The following is a 16,733-nucleotide window of genomic DNA, read 5'->3' on the forward strand; positions in this document are numbered from 1 at the left end:
ACAGCAGTTCTGTACACACATCAGAGAGCAGAAATTGGCCTATCATCTTCAAAAGTATGTACTTCTATCCCCAGGGACCTTAGATTTATATCTAGCCGGTTTACTTGTGAAATCATAGACTCATAGACTTTAAGGTCAGAAGGGACCATCATGATCATCTGGTCTGACCTCCTGCACATTGCAGGGCACAGAATCTCCCCATCCACTCCTATAATAGGCCCATAAACTCTGGCTGAGTTACTGAAGTCCTCAAATCATGATTTAAACACTTCAAGTTACAGAGAATCCACCATTAACACTGCAAGTGACCCGTGCCCCATGCTGCAGAAAGGAAGGCAAAAAAAACCCATGGTCTTTACCAATCTAACCCAGGGAAAAATTCCTTCCCAACCCTAAAGATGGTGATCAGTTAGACCCTGAGCATGTGGATGAAACAGACAACTGGGAAATATTTCCCTGTAGTAACTCAGAGCCCTCCCTATCTAGTGTCCTGTTACTGGCCACTGGAGATATTTCCTGCTATGAGCCACAGATCGCCCATATGCTATTGTAGCATCACTTTACTGTCACCAGCTGTGCAGAGCCCTTTAGGATGGTGAAAGAATTAGTTGGATTCTCTTCTGACTTGCATATCAACAAAAGAGTTATTCTCTTGAGACCCAAGCACAATCTCTGTTGGGGGTGGTGTTGCACATTGCAAAAAACAAAACAAAACACAACAGCTTGATTTGCAGATCCCAATTTGATCCTGCAGTGCCAGGGAAGTGGGGGAGGAAAGACAGCTCCATTCTAGTTCTACATCATGAAGACACCTTTGTAAGTGGCACCATTGTTGTGGACCTCAGTACAGAGGTCAAGGATTTGAATGAGCCATGAAGCACAAACTGCCCTCTTTCGTTCCAGGTCAGGATTGAACCACATTTACAATGGGCAGTGCGTACTAAAAGTTCTTTACTGCTGCACACGCAGTACCTAATCAATGCTACATGAAGGCCTTCAATCTCCAGGTTTTCAGTCAGACACCTTCCACTAGTGATAAATTCATTTAAAAAACAAAATAAAAACTCATTAAAGTCTTATGATTGTAGTGCCATATATAGTCATTAGAGCTGACAAGGCATCTTCATTCAAATCCTCTTGTTCTGACTTTCAGAACTTTCTGATAAAAGCTTCCCTTTGGGCTGCAATTTCTCAGGCTCATTTATAGCCTCAGAGACTCTATGGAAGCTCCCAGTGGCTCTATTTCAGTTAGCCAAGCATATGAAAAGGGTCTTTCAGTAGTGAAAGTATTTTTAGACATTTATTTTTCCTTGCATGGCCATCAATGCTCCCAACTTGGAGTTGTGGCTCTGAGACTTCCCTTCTACCCATACAGGCAATGATGCTCAAAGCTGTTTGCAAATTTCAGGTGAGCATGCCAAAATCAAGCTTAAAACGGAAAATAACCTGCAACCTTGACTGTGCAAAGGCTACTGTCTCTCTGTGATTTTAAATTGCTTTAGCTTTCCTGGTTTAATTCTTGACTTTCACTACTATTTTAAGAAGAGGGGGATTGTATTTAATTTTCCAATTGTTGCTACTTTTGATGCTGAAGTTGTGTCCAACACTTTGAATAAAAAACTGAGAGGTGGACATCTTGCATTACATTTCTGCACATCTATATAAGTAACCTGCACTTCTGTCCTGGCCAAGCAGCTCCCAATTAGGAGGACATGAAGAGCAAGCTCAGACATGTTCTGATAAATACAGAGGGAACCTACCTTGGTGGGGAGGATGGTGAATATGCCAAGCTGCAAGGGAGAGCCACTCAAAGATTATAACCTTGTGGCCATGGTACACAATCCATCAGTTTTCTCAGGATTTTGCATAGAAGGTTGAAGAGGGATATATTTGTATTTACAGGAGTAGATAAAACACTGTACAAAACTAGTGAACCAGTGTTAATTACAGACCTGGGATTTACTGGTAGGCATTAAAAATAAACAATTCCACTGTGAGTCAGAAGAATTTTTACCTTATGCAAGAGTTTACATTGCTCCTGATGGTCAACGTGCAAACTCCGCCACTGGAACCGCAGTCTGCCAGTTAACCACTGGAGATATCTGACATCCACATCTCTTTTCAAACAAGGTTCTAGTGCTATTTCGGTCCTGTCCTTCCAGTTGTTAGAGATATTGTCTTCACACTAAAAGTAGGAGATAGCAACAAAATGATTTAAATCTTTGTCTACATTTTCAAGTCATTAAGCAGTAAATAGCAGACAGGATGAATTGGACAAACACCAGCCAAAAAAAAAAAATAATCAGCACCAGAAAAGAAAAGAATCCCCTGAAAATGAGTCATAAATGTTGGAGAGGTAGAAGAGTAATAGGACCCTTCTGCATCCATGGTGGGTATGCCCTAAAATAATAGTATGTTGGAGGAAAAAGTAAAAAGAATTTTGAAGGTAACTAAAGACACGCTATCCACAGAACCCATAGTGATTCTACTAGGTTATAGCCTTAGGGGCCCAGCTAGGGTGAGATTGGCTGAAGTGGAATTAGGGGCCCATAAACCCTACTCCATAAGTCACTGCCTCATCCTTTTATCCAGAGTGACTCTACTCCTCTGACACAGGCTTCTGTGAGGCCACTGCCTTGTGCTTGTATCCCATGAATGACCAAGGAGTGATTTTAGTGGAAATGAGATTTTTTATCATTTTCCAGCTTTCACCAAAATCAACAGGGTTCTGCCCACTGATACCTAGAACATGTCCTGAAACTGATCAAATGTAGTTTTCAAAAGTTATCACATTACATAGAGACAAAAAGAGAAACACCATCAAGTTGTGTGTAAAGCCTCAACTTCATTCGGCGAAAAATACCGTAATGCAAAAACAAAGTACTTGCATGGTTCCTACCTGATCGGCTGATTCTCCCTTCCTCCCTGTCTCCAAGGCAGAAGCTTTCTTGTGAAAACCAAAGAAACCACATTTAACTGCATGCAAGGATACACTCAGTTCTCCAGGATAGCACAGTACATTTCTATGAGAAAAATTCTTTGAAAGATAAAGCGTTCTCCATCCAAAATTTGTATGCAGTAGTTCTTAAGTATCTTGAGCAACAGGAAAACCAGAAAGAAATCAATTATTTTCTGTCTTATGGGCAGCGTGGCAACCACCTGACTAAGTACTGCACCCTGATGTCAGCCCAGTCAGAGGAGTTGAGCCAGTGACCTCACAAAGCAATTTGTGTCTTGCCCTTCTCAGCCCTTGCAGGCAAGCTCAGCATTTTCTCCAAGCTCTGTTTTGCCTTCCACCAGAAGATTATTTCAATCCATCAACCTCTGTGTTCCGGATCCTGTACACTCCGCCTCTACATACACTGAAAGAAAAGTTAAAGTCTCTGCTTTACTTAGGGAGTATTAGCTGGTGACCCTGGGATCCTGAATGCTTCCTGCACCTAGAGAGATGGGTCAAATTTTGAATCTATAGAATTGGAAGGGACCTCAGAAGGTCATCTAATCCAACCTACTGCTTAAAGCAGGACTAATTCCCAGACAGATTTTTATCCCAGTTCCCTAAATGGCCCCCTCAAGGATTGAACTTACAACCCCGGGCTTAGCAGGCCAATGCTCAAACCACTGAGCTATCCCTCCCCACAAACTGATGATTCACTTCCTACAGTTTCTTTCTGCAAGGGAGGTTGGCTGCACTCAATATTTCCCTCACCCTTGCTTTGTAAATTAGCAAGGATCAGAAACACTAACAGACCCATCAGGGTTTATTTAAAAAACAACGCTACAAGCAGAAAGAATCGGATGGCTGTGTTTGGCCAGCCCTTTCCTCCTCAGGTAACCCCTCTTAAAGGAACAGAGTCCACAACCTGAAAAAGGCTGGAAAAGAAGAGGGGGGAATGATGAGATACCACCCTGATTTCCTCACCACTCCAGAAAAGGTGCAACAGGAGGAGAAAACAAGGTGACTTTGACTACAACTGACAGGAATGTGAGAAATTAGAGCTCCACAGGCCATTTTCCAGAAGCAGTTTGCTGTCTCTCCATGCTCCCCCTTTGCATAGCCTCCTTGGTGGGTGGGTGAGTGGGTGTGTGTTTGGGGGAGAGAGGCGAAGGAGCTGCAGGGGTTTCTTTAGCCCCATTATTTTCCCTTCCATCCCACTTCGACCAAAAGTTCTACCACCACAGGAGACAATGCTGCCACATGTGTTCCATGTGGGTGTGATAATTCTGCCACCTACCCCTTGCTGTAGGAGTCCTTGTGTGCCTGTGATTACTCTGCTACTGTGTGGGAATATTCTGCTGCCCTCGCCTCTCTCATGCAGATGAGGACTGTGCCACACGTCCATGAGAGCTTTCTGACTAATTTCAACCAATGCCACAGCAGCATGCAAATTAACTAGGGAGGAACAATGATTATCTCTGATGTAACAATTACGATGTTTAAGAAAGACCTGAGCTTTTGACATGGCCTGGACTAATATTATACTCAGATACAATAATCATTAATACATTTTCTTAATTACAACATAAATTCTTCAAATGTAGATTATTCAAAGCAGTAATGAAGATGCGTGCATGTGAGAATATTTGGGCCTTCAGAAACTTTGGTTCTGTACCTGAAGAGAGCCCCCCACCCCGCAAATGATGTCACCGCAACATAAGTTTCTTTAAAGGGGGTCATTTTAAAGTATCTCCTCTGCTGAAGTTAAGACCCCATTTCCAGAAAGCACTTAAGCAGGTGCTTATAGCCCACTGACTCCAACGGGATTTAAGCACATGTTCTCTCCTGAAACATAAAAAAATTCAACTGGTCCATGAAGGGTGAATATTTTCAAAATTAAAACTGAAAATCATAAAAAAAAGATTTTAGTCCTATCTTAAATGTAAATTTCAACACAATCTTAACAGGTGAATGAACTACAATGCAAGCCTAACTTAACCTCATCTGCTAAGATGCCTCCGTAATACTGTACAGGTGTATATTTATTAATAAACATGAAAAAAAGCTGGTCTGACTGCATGGCGACCTGCTAGTACTGTGGGTCGTTCCCTTGTTCTGTGGTTCAACTGTAAGTGCTTACTATGGAAACAGATAGACAACATCCCCATTTTGCCATCAGGGAAATGCAGTCACCTTCCCTGGATCCCCCTTGTCTAGAAGTTCAAGGCTGTTGCCTCTTTACTAAATAACTTTGGCAAACGCATCTAAACAGAACAGCAGCCTATGGCTCACATGGTTTTGCCAATGTTAGCAGAGGCTACTGAACTATGAAATTGTGTAAAAACAGCAGTGCAATTCATAAACTTGACAACACAAACAATTCACTTGTAGAACACCCATAGCTGTATATAACATATTAAAGCATCAAGTGTATATGCTACCAAGGAGCTATACCCTCAAACTCACTGGATTACAAACACTTATACTAGATTCTGCATTCCCTGTTATTTATTGTTCAAGTCTTTACAAAGGACCTGTATTAGAGATTTCAGAACACCACTCATGATGCTCCCAAGAGGTTTAACTCTGGAAAGAATGGTATTAGATTTAATTGCCTTGCAAGTCCAGTAACAGAAACACTACATGGAGCTAAATGTTATTGTAGCAACCTGTTTTAATATTAAAATAAGGAAGCCACTGCAGTTTTCAACAGAAGCTTTCTATTCCTAGTATTTATTTCACACCTACTTTATGAAATGTCTAGGCCTGCTATATGTAGCCTGACATAAGTAAACACCAAAAGGAAGAGAGCCCTTGGATATTAGATTGTGACCTCAATTTCAGTTCCATCTCTACAGTCTAGGGTTATTTACTTCTCTCCCATAGAGAGAAATCACTAAAATGCTGACCTCAGCTAAAGCCTTTGCTTCCAATATCACTATGCATTTATCTATCTAGCAATAGACATTCATGCAAATTCAGTGCTGTATGCTGAACAGGCACAGCATTTTGTCAGCAACACAGAAAACATAGCAAGGGCAGCCACTCAGGACTCAAACTATCCTTCCCCAAGCTGAACTGCACCAAAACAGCACTGGGAAACTTCCCTTCAATCACGTATCAGAAAAGCTCTATTCCGATAAAATGAAATGTTTGACAATGAACATTTCTCTTTATTTACTCTGATGGATGCTCAGCGAAAAAAAGGCTCATTCACCCAAACTATGGAATGGTGCGGCTTGTGTACAGCACCGAAGTTGCATCAAAGCACATCAATCCCTTCACCAGAGCTTTTAAGTCTTCTTTGATTGACCAATACAGCATTTGTCCAATCCTTGTATACTAGACTATCTAGAAATAACTGGGATGCCTGTGATGTCTCAAATGAGGTCCTTAGTCTCACCCTCATTTAATATTGCACTTCTGGAACATCTTCTGCCTCAAAACTGGGAAGTGCTATTACAGGCCTCGTAGTCTATTTATTGGTGGGTTCACATAAACACACACAATCCTGGAAAAATGACAACCAGCACTTGTCCATTAAACAAAAGATCCCCATCTGTGTTCTGCTGTAAGCAGCTCACCTCCTGTTACTGGAAGAGCTATTCTATTCACACTATCTGAGAGAGATACAATGCAGGCCCGATCAGGATTACTTTCTGCACCAGAGACACTTCCCGTATGAAAGGAACCATGCCCCTTTTAGGGCTCTCTGGATGCCAAGGAAGATTTATAAATTACTGACTTGGCTGGATCTAAACATATTTTGTGCCTGCACGACACATTATTAAACCTCTGTCAGTAACCACATGCAGATAACAGCATGTCAGCCCAGGCAGAAGTCTAGACAGGCTTTGGATCAGGACCTTCATTTTCTTTGTAGTTAAAAAAATCCTTACAATGATCAAAACATAAGCCACCTCAAAAGCTGGAGAGGCCCTAATGCTTTAAACCATTGTAAATGATTACAGCAGCATAAGCACATAAACTAGCAACAAAGTACAGTGTCACTTCTGAAACAACTTCAGCCGTCCTTAGTCCTTAAAAGATGACTGGTGACTACTGATGAGTTGAAAGGTGACCACTTAATAGACGCATATTTAGATTATTCCTCATGCACGTACTTAGTACTAATGAACACTCACACTTAATGACTTCGCTCCATTCTCTCTCTACTCAAAAAGGAATTTTGATCTGTTACCTCCCATCTCCACTAAAAAACCCTCACACCATTGGGAAGAGAAAAAGCAGTCCCCTTTCTTCTATGAAAAATCAAAGAACAGTGGTGTTACTAGAGCAGGCTAGAAGAGAAATAAAACAACAAGGCCTTCAATTATATAAATTGTTCATCACAGAACAGATTTTAAAATTTTATTAATGTTTAAAATCAAATTTATACAAGTTAAGAAGGAAGGTATAGTACATATGGGGTCAGGCTTGGGTTATAAGGGATTACAAGTGTCAGCTAGAAGATCCATAAGATATATACAGAGTACATAACCAGGACAGACTCAGATTGGGGTGCAGGAGTTTTTAAGATGTCAGAGGATAAATGATCTCGAGCACGCCACCCATGGAATTTATTTAGAGTCCAAGTCAGTATTGGTATGGTGAATAAGTACATGAGTGGGGTGCGTCCCTTGCTTGGTCAGGAAAGGAAGGAAGTGAGCTATTTCCCTGATCGGAAGTCTATACATTTCAACATGGGCAAATATATTTGCAGTCAGGCAATAATACATGATATGGGAAGTGTTTCTTAGTGCGATTTATTCAAGCTGGGCTGCTAAGAGACTGGTGCTCTGGCCCTTAGGTGTAGGACTCTGGGATTGTCATGCCCGTTATCTGTACCTTGTCCCAGTAGGCACCCTAATCAAATGCTGCCCAATATCCAACTCTGCATTACCTTTACTTTTCACACTGGAAATTGTTGCAAAATACAACAGATTCAGGGAGATCCCAAGGGACTCGAGGTAATCTGTTTTACAATACACTGTTGTCTGCAGCACTGCACAGAAACCTCTGGATTGTGTGGCAGCACCACATTTTCCTGTAGTTTTCCTTACCTTTCTAATTCACAGATTCCACATCTTCATGTTTCCACAGTTTTTCCATCAATAAACCTACTGTGCTGGTAAAATGGCATATTCTACAATCCCATCCTCCATAAGCAATGGGAAATTCAAAGACTTCTGCTCTCTGCATTTCTGTAAAAATAAGGCTGAGATGCTCTTTTGTGACTGTGAGCTGCCATCTGTTGGTGAGTTAAGGAAACCAAGGATATACCTATACCTACAGAACTGGAAGGGACCTCAAAAGGTCATCAAGCCCAGTCCCCTACCTTCACTAGCAGGACCAAGTACTGATTTTACCCCAGATTCCTAAGTGGCCCCCTCAAGGACTGAACTCACAACCCTGAGTTTTTCAGGCCAATGCTCAAACCACTGAGCTATCCCTCCCCTCTGGGATAGCTGCCTCATTCTTTTGCTACTGGCTTTACACAGTAACGGTGCAGAATTCATCCAAAGATGAACCCTCTGCTCCCATATTCATATACAAACAACTAGCTACCAACTTCAGATACCATCAGGATGGATAAAAATCAATATTTTTTTAAAACATCAAAACAATCGGATTTTTTTGATAAAATCCTTTTTGAAGAAAAAACCTATCTAAACATAGTTTTAATTAAGATACATTATAGCTCAAAGATATCTCATCATGGAATAGGGATTATAAATTCTGACTCTATAGTATAAGACAAAATATTCATGTAATGTTTAAGAAAAGTTTTGTAAATAGTTCATGGATTAGGGACCCAATTTTATGGGGGTCCAGAGGCTTCTGTATAGATTATTTAGGTTAATCTTTCTATCTACCCAATAGGACTCGGTGCTCAGTCTAGAAGATACCAGCAGAAATGCTTAGTTTTGCAGTTCTCAAACTGTGGATTTGTGTCTCCAGAGATAACATGCTTGTTAACAGCAAAAATGTTTTTAAATAAATAAAAAAATAATATATAGAGGTGAGAAATAACAGACCTCAACCCTATTGTCCCTCTGCAAATTTGTATACACAGAGTCAATTCCTTACCTCCCTCGAAAAGTGCAAAAAGTTTCAAAAAATTCAATGAATAGAAGATTATTAGGGGTGGAATAGATCTGGACAACGAGAAGAAGTCTGAAGATAAATGTGAGAAGAGAGGAACAAGCAGTAGAAACAAAAGTGAAACTCTTTGAGCAGCACAGTACAGAAGTCTTGAGGTATTTCTGAGTGTAGCCTTCATCGTTTTGAGATTTACCATACCGTTCTTCTCATTACAAGGGAAAAAATATAATGGGAGCAGTCCATAAAAGAGACCCAGTTGGGGAATATTTTAATGAAGTTCCTCTACCTGTGGGTAGGACAGGCATGCGTGCAAAATGCAAACAGTGCAACAAAGGACTGCAAGGCCTGGTTGCCCGAATGAAACAACATTATGAGAAATGTTCCTTCTCAGGAGGAAGCTGTGTTGAAGATGATAAAAGGAACATGTCTAAAAGTGCAGGATCTTCAGGTTGGTAAACTTCTTTATTTCATGCTTCTTTCTTTAAGACTGCCTGTCTTCCTTCTGGACTATTCTTGAATTCTTATGTTTGAGCAAAAAATATAGTTGTTACTCTATGGTGCTATTATTTTAGATGCAGTTGTGATAAAAAATAAATAGCTGAAATAGGCAAATCTTCTTTTTACAGTTTCTCCTGTAAAGTAGTACTGAGTGTCAGTGAGTGCAATGAGTAATACTAAATGAGCAGTATGGTAATAATAATTAAATAACTGCATTGATTTATTTTGTTTAGGAGAACCCATCTGTAACATACAGGATTCTAAAGGACACACCCCCCCTCCTCAGGACACCGAGCAGAGAACCCCAGAGAACACCCACTGCTCCTCGAAGGTGTCAAGGGAGCCAGCAGACACTGCCCAGAGGAACACTGCCCAGATGTGTGAGCGGACAGAGGATCGGAAATAGGCCCCACAGTCACAGGAGACCCCATCGGCGAACCTCCTATCCCTGGTTTTATAGATGGCCGTTTTAGCCAGGGCCAGAAGGAGGATGACCAAGAGGTTCCGTGGCTTTGTGGGGCCACAGATGGGGAGTGCATAGATAAGGAAGTGAGGGGAAAAGTGCAGCCAGAAGTGTAACAAAATATTTGTGAGGAGCCGGAATAGGGGCTGCAACCTGGCGCACTCCAAGTAAACATGCACCAGGGTCTCCCTCATGCCACAGAAGGGACAGGTGTCCGGGACGGGGGTAAACCACGTCAAGTACACACCCATGCTCACAGCCCCATGAAGGAGCCGCCAACTGATATCTCCGGCGGGCACTCGGGACCAGGGCAGAGTATAGGCAGAGGCCCATCATGGCTCCTCACCGTCTAGAGGTGGCAGGAGGTCCTGCCACTCTGTGGTGGGGCGGGGCGTGAGGGTGAGGAAGTGAAGGGTGTGGAGCACGAGCGCATATAGGTGTTTCCTTGATGCGTTCTGGAAACGAACCGGCTGCAAGTCGTGCAGCTGGCTCATGGTGACAGGGAGGAGGGGCCGGTTGGGTCCACAGGGTAGGGGCCTAATGAGAAGGTCCAGAGGGCCTGGGGTGGAGGGTGGGCAGGGAGTGCCCTCTCACAGGACCCGGTCGAGGTAGGCCGGAGCAGCGGGCTCCAAAGCGGCCCACACCTCCTGAAGTACGCGCTGGGGAGTAAGAGGCCTGGAGAGCCCCATGCGCTGAGCGAGCGTCAGGGAATCCAGACAGCCTCCTTGTTCATACTCCAGGAGGTCTCTGACTCTGGTGACTTCTGCCAGGACCAACCTCTGGCACACTAAGGGGGACTCTGCTATCTGCACACGGAGCTGGGGGTTGTGTAGCAGGGAGATCTGCTCCCTCAGTGGCCACCACGGAACTGGTCACTGAGAACAGCTTCCAGGTCCGGAGGAGGTCCTGGTAGAAGACCAGCAGCCTGGAGAGATCTCGCGGAAGACCTCTCAGATAGAGATAAAGGAGCTGCCGGTCATATTGGAGCCCTTGGAAGTGGTGCAGGAAGGCATGCACCAGTGCTCTCCACACCGGACTTTCTGCACCATTAAGGAGCCTCTGCAGGGCCTGGAGGTGGAAGACATGGACCTGAGTGTGTAGACACTTCAGGCCCTGCCCTCCCTCCTCCCGGGGAAAGTGGAGGATCCCTGTAGAGATCCAGTGCAGTCCTGGCCAAAAAACTCCAGAATCACCGTCCAGAGGTGGGCCAGGAAGTCTGAGGCCAGGACCAGGGTGTTGAGTTGGTACCACAGCATGGACAGGGCTAGTTGATTGAGCACCAGTGCCCTCCCTCGGAGGGAGGGGCACTGGAGTAGTCCTGTCCATTTCCAGAGCCACTTCGTCACCCTGCCTGTTAAACCGTACCAGTTTTCTGGCAGAGATGGATACGTGGCAGAAAGGTAAATGCCAAGTTAGAGCCTGAAGCGCGGGTGGGAGGGAGCTTGCCTGCCACCCGTCCCCAACCATCTGGCCAGAGCTCTTGACCCAGTTGACCCGGGCGGAGGAGGCTGCCGAGTAGACGGCCTGGCAAGCCTCCACCCATGCCAAGTCGCCCGGGTCCTGGATCACGAGGAGAACGTTGTCGGCATATGCCAACAGGACCAGCCGCAGCTTCAACTCTCACAGCACCAACCCCGTCAACCTCCTGCAGAGGAGGCAGAGGAAGGGCTCAATCACCAGAGCGTACAGTTGGCCCGAGAGGGGGAACCCCTGCTGTACTCCTCGTCCGAAGCTGACCAGTTCGGTCAGGATCCAGTTGAGCCTGACCAGACACTCTGCGGAAGCGTATAGCACCTGGAGAAAACCTACAAACTGGAGTCCAAAGCCAAACGCTGGCAGAGTGCTCAGGAGATACCCATGGTCCACCCTGTCGAACATCTTCTCCTGATCCAGGGACAGGAGGGTGAACGACAGACCATCCGTATACCCGAGCTCCAAGAGGTCCCAGACCAGGTAATCGAATATGGTGCAGCCCGGGACGGCATACGTCTGGTCTGGGTGGACCACATCCACCAGCACGGACCCTAGCCGCAGCAAAGTGGCCTTGGCTATAATTTTGTAGTCCGTGCTGAGGAGCAAGACGGGACGCCAATTCCATAACTCACAGAGGTCCCCTTTCTTTGGCAACAAGGCGAGGATGGCTCGCCTGCACAAAAGAGGGAGGACCCCACTTTGCAAGGACTCAGCCCAGATAGTGACTAGGTCTGGGCCGAGGACGTCTCAGAACACGCGGTAGAACTCCATGGTCAGCCCGTCCATGCCCAGAGATTTATTGGTGGGCATGCGGCGGAGAGCTTCCGAGAACTCAGTCAGAGGGAGAGGCAGCTCTAGCCAGTCTTGGTCACCCGCGCTGACCATCGGGAGTCCATCCCAGAGCACATTGCAAGCGTTAGGATTGGTCGGATCCGAGGAGAAAAGGCCTGCTCCCATATTCACAATGGGGCCTGATCTCAGCTGAGGGTACTTCAACACTAAAATAACAAAACTAAAAGCTTCAAGGCAACGACTCTCAGAGCTTCGATCAATTGACTAGGACATGCACTATGGGACTAAATTTAGTGCTGCAGACACTGGGCTGGAGACTGGGGTTTGAGACCAATCTGCTTTGGTGGGTTTCAGAGCCCAGGCTCCAGCCAGAGTGGGAATGTCTATGCTGCTATTTTTAGCACTGCAGCAAGAACCTGAAGGTATGTCTACAGTGCAGTCAGACAACCTCAGCTGGCCCATGTCAGCTCACTCAAGCTCACTGGGCTCAGGCAGGCCTGTACAACTCGTAAAGTGGCGAGGGCCATATTACTCCAAAGAAAACAGCCGAGGGCCAAAACCCCACCCCCACCAACTCTCCCAAACCCCCGAAACACAACCCCTCCCAAGCACCGCCCACCCTGCGAAAACAACCCCCCAGGCACAGCCCAGACCAGCCTGCCGCCCTGGCCCCCTCGGAAACAAACCCTCCTTCCCCTCACCGCTCCGCTGAATCAGACGTATTGAACCTTGGTAATATGTTATAGTGGGCCCCTAAGATAGTATAATTAAGGTAAAAGAAAAATGTCTTTTTGCTAGAAGTAGAATAAGATCTTCCCCGCACTTTGTAATCAATTGCCCTGTTGAATGAATGAGGTGTGACTGAGGGAGCCGTGGAAGGCAGGCACCTCCAGACAGCTGCAACCCGTGGAGAGGGGATGGGGGCCAGACCAGATCAGTAGAACAGGTCAGCCACCGACTTGTAGTTCGTCTCCTCAGCCCACCATTCACCTCCTCAGCCCCCCTTCTCCTGCTGCCAGCTCACCTGCCCATTGCCTCCTCAGCCCCCCACCCACCGCGGCTCACCTGCCCCCCCGTCAATGCCCACCCGCTCGCCTCCTCAGACTCCCACTCCTCCAGCTCACCTGCCCCCCCCACTCACCTTCTCAGCCCCCCACCCCCTCCCAGCTCACATACTCATCCCCCGTGACTGCCCACCCACTCGCCTCCTCAGCCTCCCACCCCCTGGCCAGTGATAAGCTGCCAAAATCTTAACAATCGGTTCCCTTCTCACCCCACAAGGGGGTTGTGACCCGCCCACTGGGACTCCTGCCGCATCCAGCCTCCTGAGTTCCTGGATGCTCCCCGCCCGCGGGACTCCTGCCCCATCCACCCCCCTTCGCTGTCCCCTGACAGCTGCCCGCCAGCCCGTCCAACCCCTCCTCTCATTCCTGATGGCCCCCCAGGACCCTGCCCCATCCAACCATCCCTTCTCCCTGTCCCCGGACCACTCCTGGAGCCCCTGCCCCTGACTGCCCCCCACCACCCCATCCAACCTCCCCCTCCTTCCTGACAGCCCCCCGGGACCCTTGCCCCCATTCAACCCCCATGTTCCCCGCCCTCTGACCGCCCCAACCCCTATCCACTCCCCCCGAACTCCCCTGCCCCTATCCAAACCTCCCCCCCGCCCCCTTATCGCGCTGCTTGGAGATGGCTGGTGGCACTACAGCCGCGCTGCTTGGCTGGAGCCAGGCCATGCCGCTGCCATGCAGCGCCTGGAGCACCGGGTCAGGCCGAGCTCGCAGCTACCCCCCCCCGCCCCGCTTCCCATGGGAAGCCTGGCAGGGCTGAGAAGCAAGCGGCAGCTTCGTGCTCAGGCCTGTGGAGGTGGAGGCGGAGCGGACGTGAGCTGGGGCAGAGGGCGGTTCCCCTGCATGCCCACCCCCGGGTTACCTGCTGCGGCGCGAGCAGCCCTCCTCGCGTCCCCCCACGCCACCTCTCTGCTGGGGAGCTGGGGCCAGCCGCCGGCTCATCTGCCCCCCTGCCACTGCCCACCAGCTCGCTTCCTCAGGCCCCTTTCCCCACTACCAGTTCACCTGCCCTCTCACCACTGCCTTCCTACTCACCTCCTCAGCCCCCTCCCTCATCTGCCGCTTGCCTACTCACACACACACACCCCCGTGGGCTGCACAATGAGCCCATACAGGCCACATGTGGCCTGTATGTTATGCAGGCCTGGGCTAAGGGTCTGTTTAATTACATTGTAAATGTTCAGGCTCTGGCTGCAGCCCAAGCTCTGGGGCAGTGGCTCTCAACCTTTCCGAACTACTGTATCCCTTTAAGGAGTCTGATTTGTCTTATGTACCCCCAAGTTTCACTTCGCTTAAAGACTCCTTGCTTACAAAATCAGACACAAAAATATAAAACTGTCACAGGACTCTATTACTGAAAAATTGCTGACTCTCTCATTTTTACTATATAATTCTAAAATAAACCAATTGGAATATAAATATTGTCCTTACATTTCAGTGTATAGTATATAGAGCAATATAAAAAAGTCATTGTTTGTATGAAATTTTAATTTGTACTGACTTCGCTGGGGCTTTTTATGTAGCCTGCTGTAAAACTAGGCAAATAGCTAGATGAGTTGAGATGAATTATTTTTCAAATAGAATTCAGTAACAAAATCAGTGCAAAAAAAAATCTGAGCAATTTAAAACAAATACATTAAAAACTGAATAAATTAATGGAACAGAACTTAACAAAGAGAAAGAACATTCATGTCTATTTTATCTGCACGTACAGCAACTGGGGCTGTCACAAGTGTATGTGAAGCTGTGGTTGTCCTTAATGTCCTCCAGGATGAAGTAGTAAAGGTAGGGATGTGGCCCCTGATACCATGTGGAATGCTGGAGGCGGTGCAGGGGGAGGTGCTGCAATGGAGTTTTCCATGAATTGTTGAATCTGCAGGTCCACAAGAGTCTGCAGCATTTGTTTGCTGCTGGAGAAACTCCATTATGTCCTAGTGCATCTCCCTCTCCTTTTCCTGATGTCTCTCCTGGGCCATTCTCCTGTCTGCTCTTTCCTTCTCGGTCTCCCTGCAATATTCACCCTCCAGGCCCTTTGCTCACTGTTTGATGCAGCCCTGGCTTGCTGGATCTCACTGAACGTGTCATCCTGAGACCGCTCTTTTCTCCTCATTAGGCTCCAGGATTCCACCGGTGTGGAGCAGGAATTCCTCAATGCCACAATGGCAAGAGTTGCAGGTAAAACACACACAGGTACCATTGTCGGTACAGTCACAATGGAAAGTGATAGTTATGATTCAGAACTCCCTTTCTTTGCTCACATTTTAAACCAGACATGCTTAAGTGTCAAACTTCTGCTTCAGAGAGCTTGTGCATGGCGCCACTCATAGCTCCAGCCATGGTGAGCATGGCCTGCTGGGGTGAGGAAAATGAGGAAGGAGTTGCACAGTTGCATGAAACTATGAGTATAGGCAGGAACGGCTCTAGCTTTTTTGCTGCCCCAAGCACAGCAGGCAGGCTGCCTTCAACAACGCGCCTGTGGGAAGTCCACCGGTCCAACGGCTTCGGCATACCCACCGCCGAATTGCCACCAAATCCACAGGACCGGCGGACCTCCCGCAGGTGCGCCACTGAACGCTGCCTGACTGCCGCCTTCCGCAGGGACCAGCAGGGCGCCCCCACAGCTTGTCGCCCCAGGCACGCGCTTGGAGCGCTGGTGCCTGGAGCCACCGCTGAGTATAGGGCAATGGCAGTGAAAACAGGCACCATTTTCCACAGGCTGTGGTGATTCTAGCAGATATCTCACTACTGAGAACCAAGGCACAGAGAGCGCAGCTGCTTCTGGCATCCCAAAGTTGCTCAGGCCCATATGCTGCTATGCCTATGTATCACAATGCTGTCTGCCTATTTTATCACTGACCAGTGCGGAAAAGTGTCCTACCACAGAGAAAGAAATAAGGTTGTAATTCCTAGAAACCTTCGGAAGAGTACTGCAGTGTAACCTCCATGAAAGTTTCATTGAGATCTCTCCGGAGGATACAAGGGACAATCCTGTATAAACAAGCTGCTCTGCATGGTCTCCCCTGCCTAATCCTACAGAGGAATGTAAAGCAGATAACAGCGTTACTTATCTTTGCTGTATCGCTACCTCTTCTAGTAATAGTAAATTAATGAAAAGTCAATAGCTGTGTCTATTAAATTAGAGGAACCATCAGTACATCATTGTAATGGGAAATACAATTCCATGCTTACCCAAGCTTCCTTCCCCTGCTTTGGGCTCATCCATGCTGATCTGCTGGGACTAACTGGACATTGGTGGAGTCTTAAACAGGTCCTGGCTCGCAGCATAGCTTAACCCCCTGCTAGCAGGTCACCCATCCTCTTCCTCCTCAGCCAGGGGCCTGTGACTCGGGTTCCTCAGAGATATCTACAGTGTTCTGCGGGCTGATGGTGGGGC

The 16,733-nt window shown here is 46.9% G+C and overlaps 1 protein-coding gene across 1 annotated transcript in view; it reads right to left on the reverse strand.

The window, feature by feature from the left end:
• The window catches only part of TEDC1 (tubulin epsilon and delta complex 1), a 186,968-nt gene that overhangs the window by 135,726 nt on the left and 34,509 nt on the right, over nucleotides 1-16,733 (reverse strand). Inside the window, exon 4 of the mRNA XM_030573362.1 lies at nucleotides 2,015-2,185. Coding sequence (XP_030429222.1) covers nucleotides 2,015-2,185 — 171 coding nt within the window. The remainder of the gene's footprint in view (nucleotides 1-2,014; nucleotides 2,186-16,733) is intronic.

This window comes from Gopherus evgoodei, chromosome 8 (genome assembly GCF_007399415.2).
Source record: "Gopherus evgoodei ecotype Sinaloan lineage chromosome 8, rGopEvg1_v1.p, whole genome shotgun sequence".
Taxonomy (NCBI): domain Eukaryota; kingdom Metazoa; phylum Chordata; order Testudines; family Testudinidae; genus Gopherus; species Gopherus evgoodei.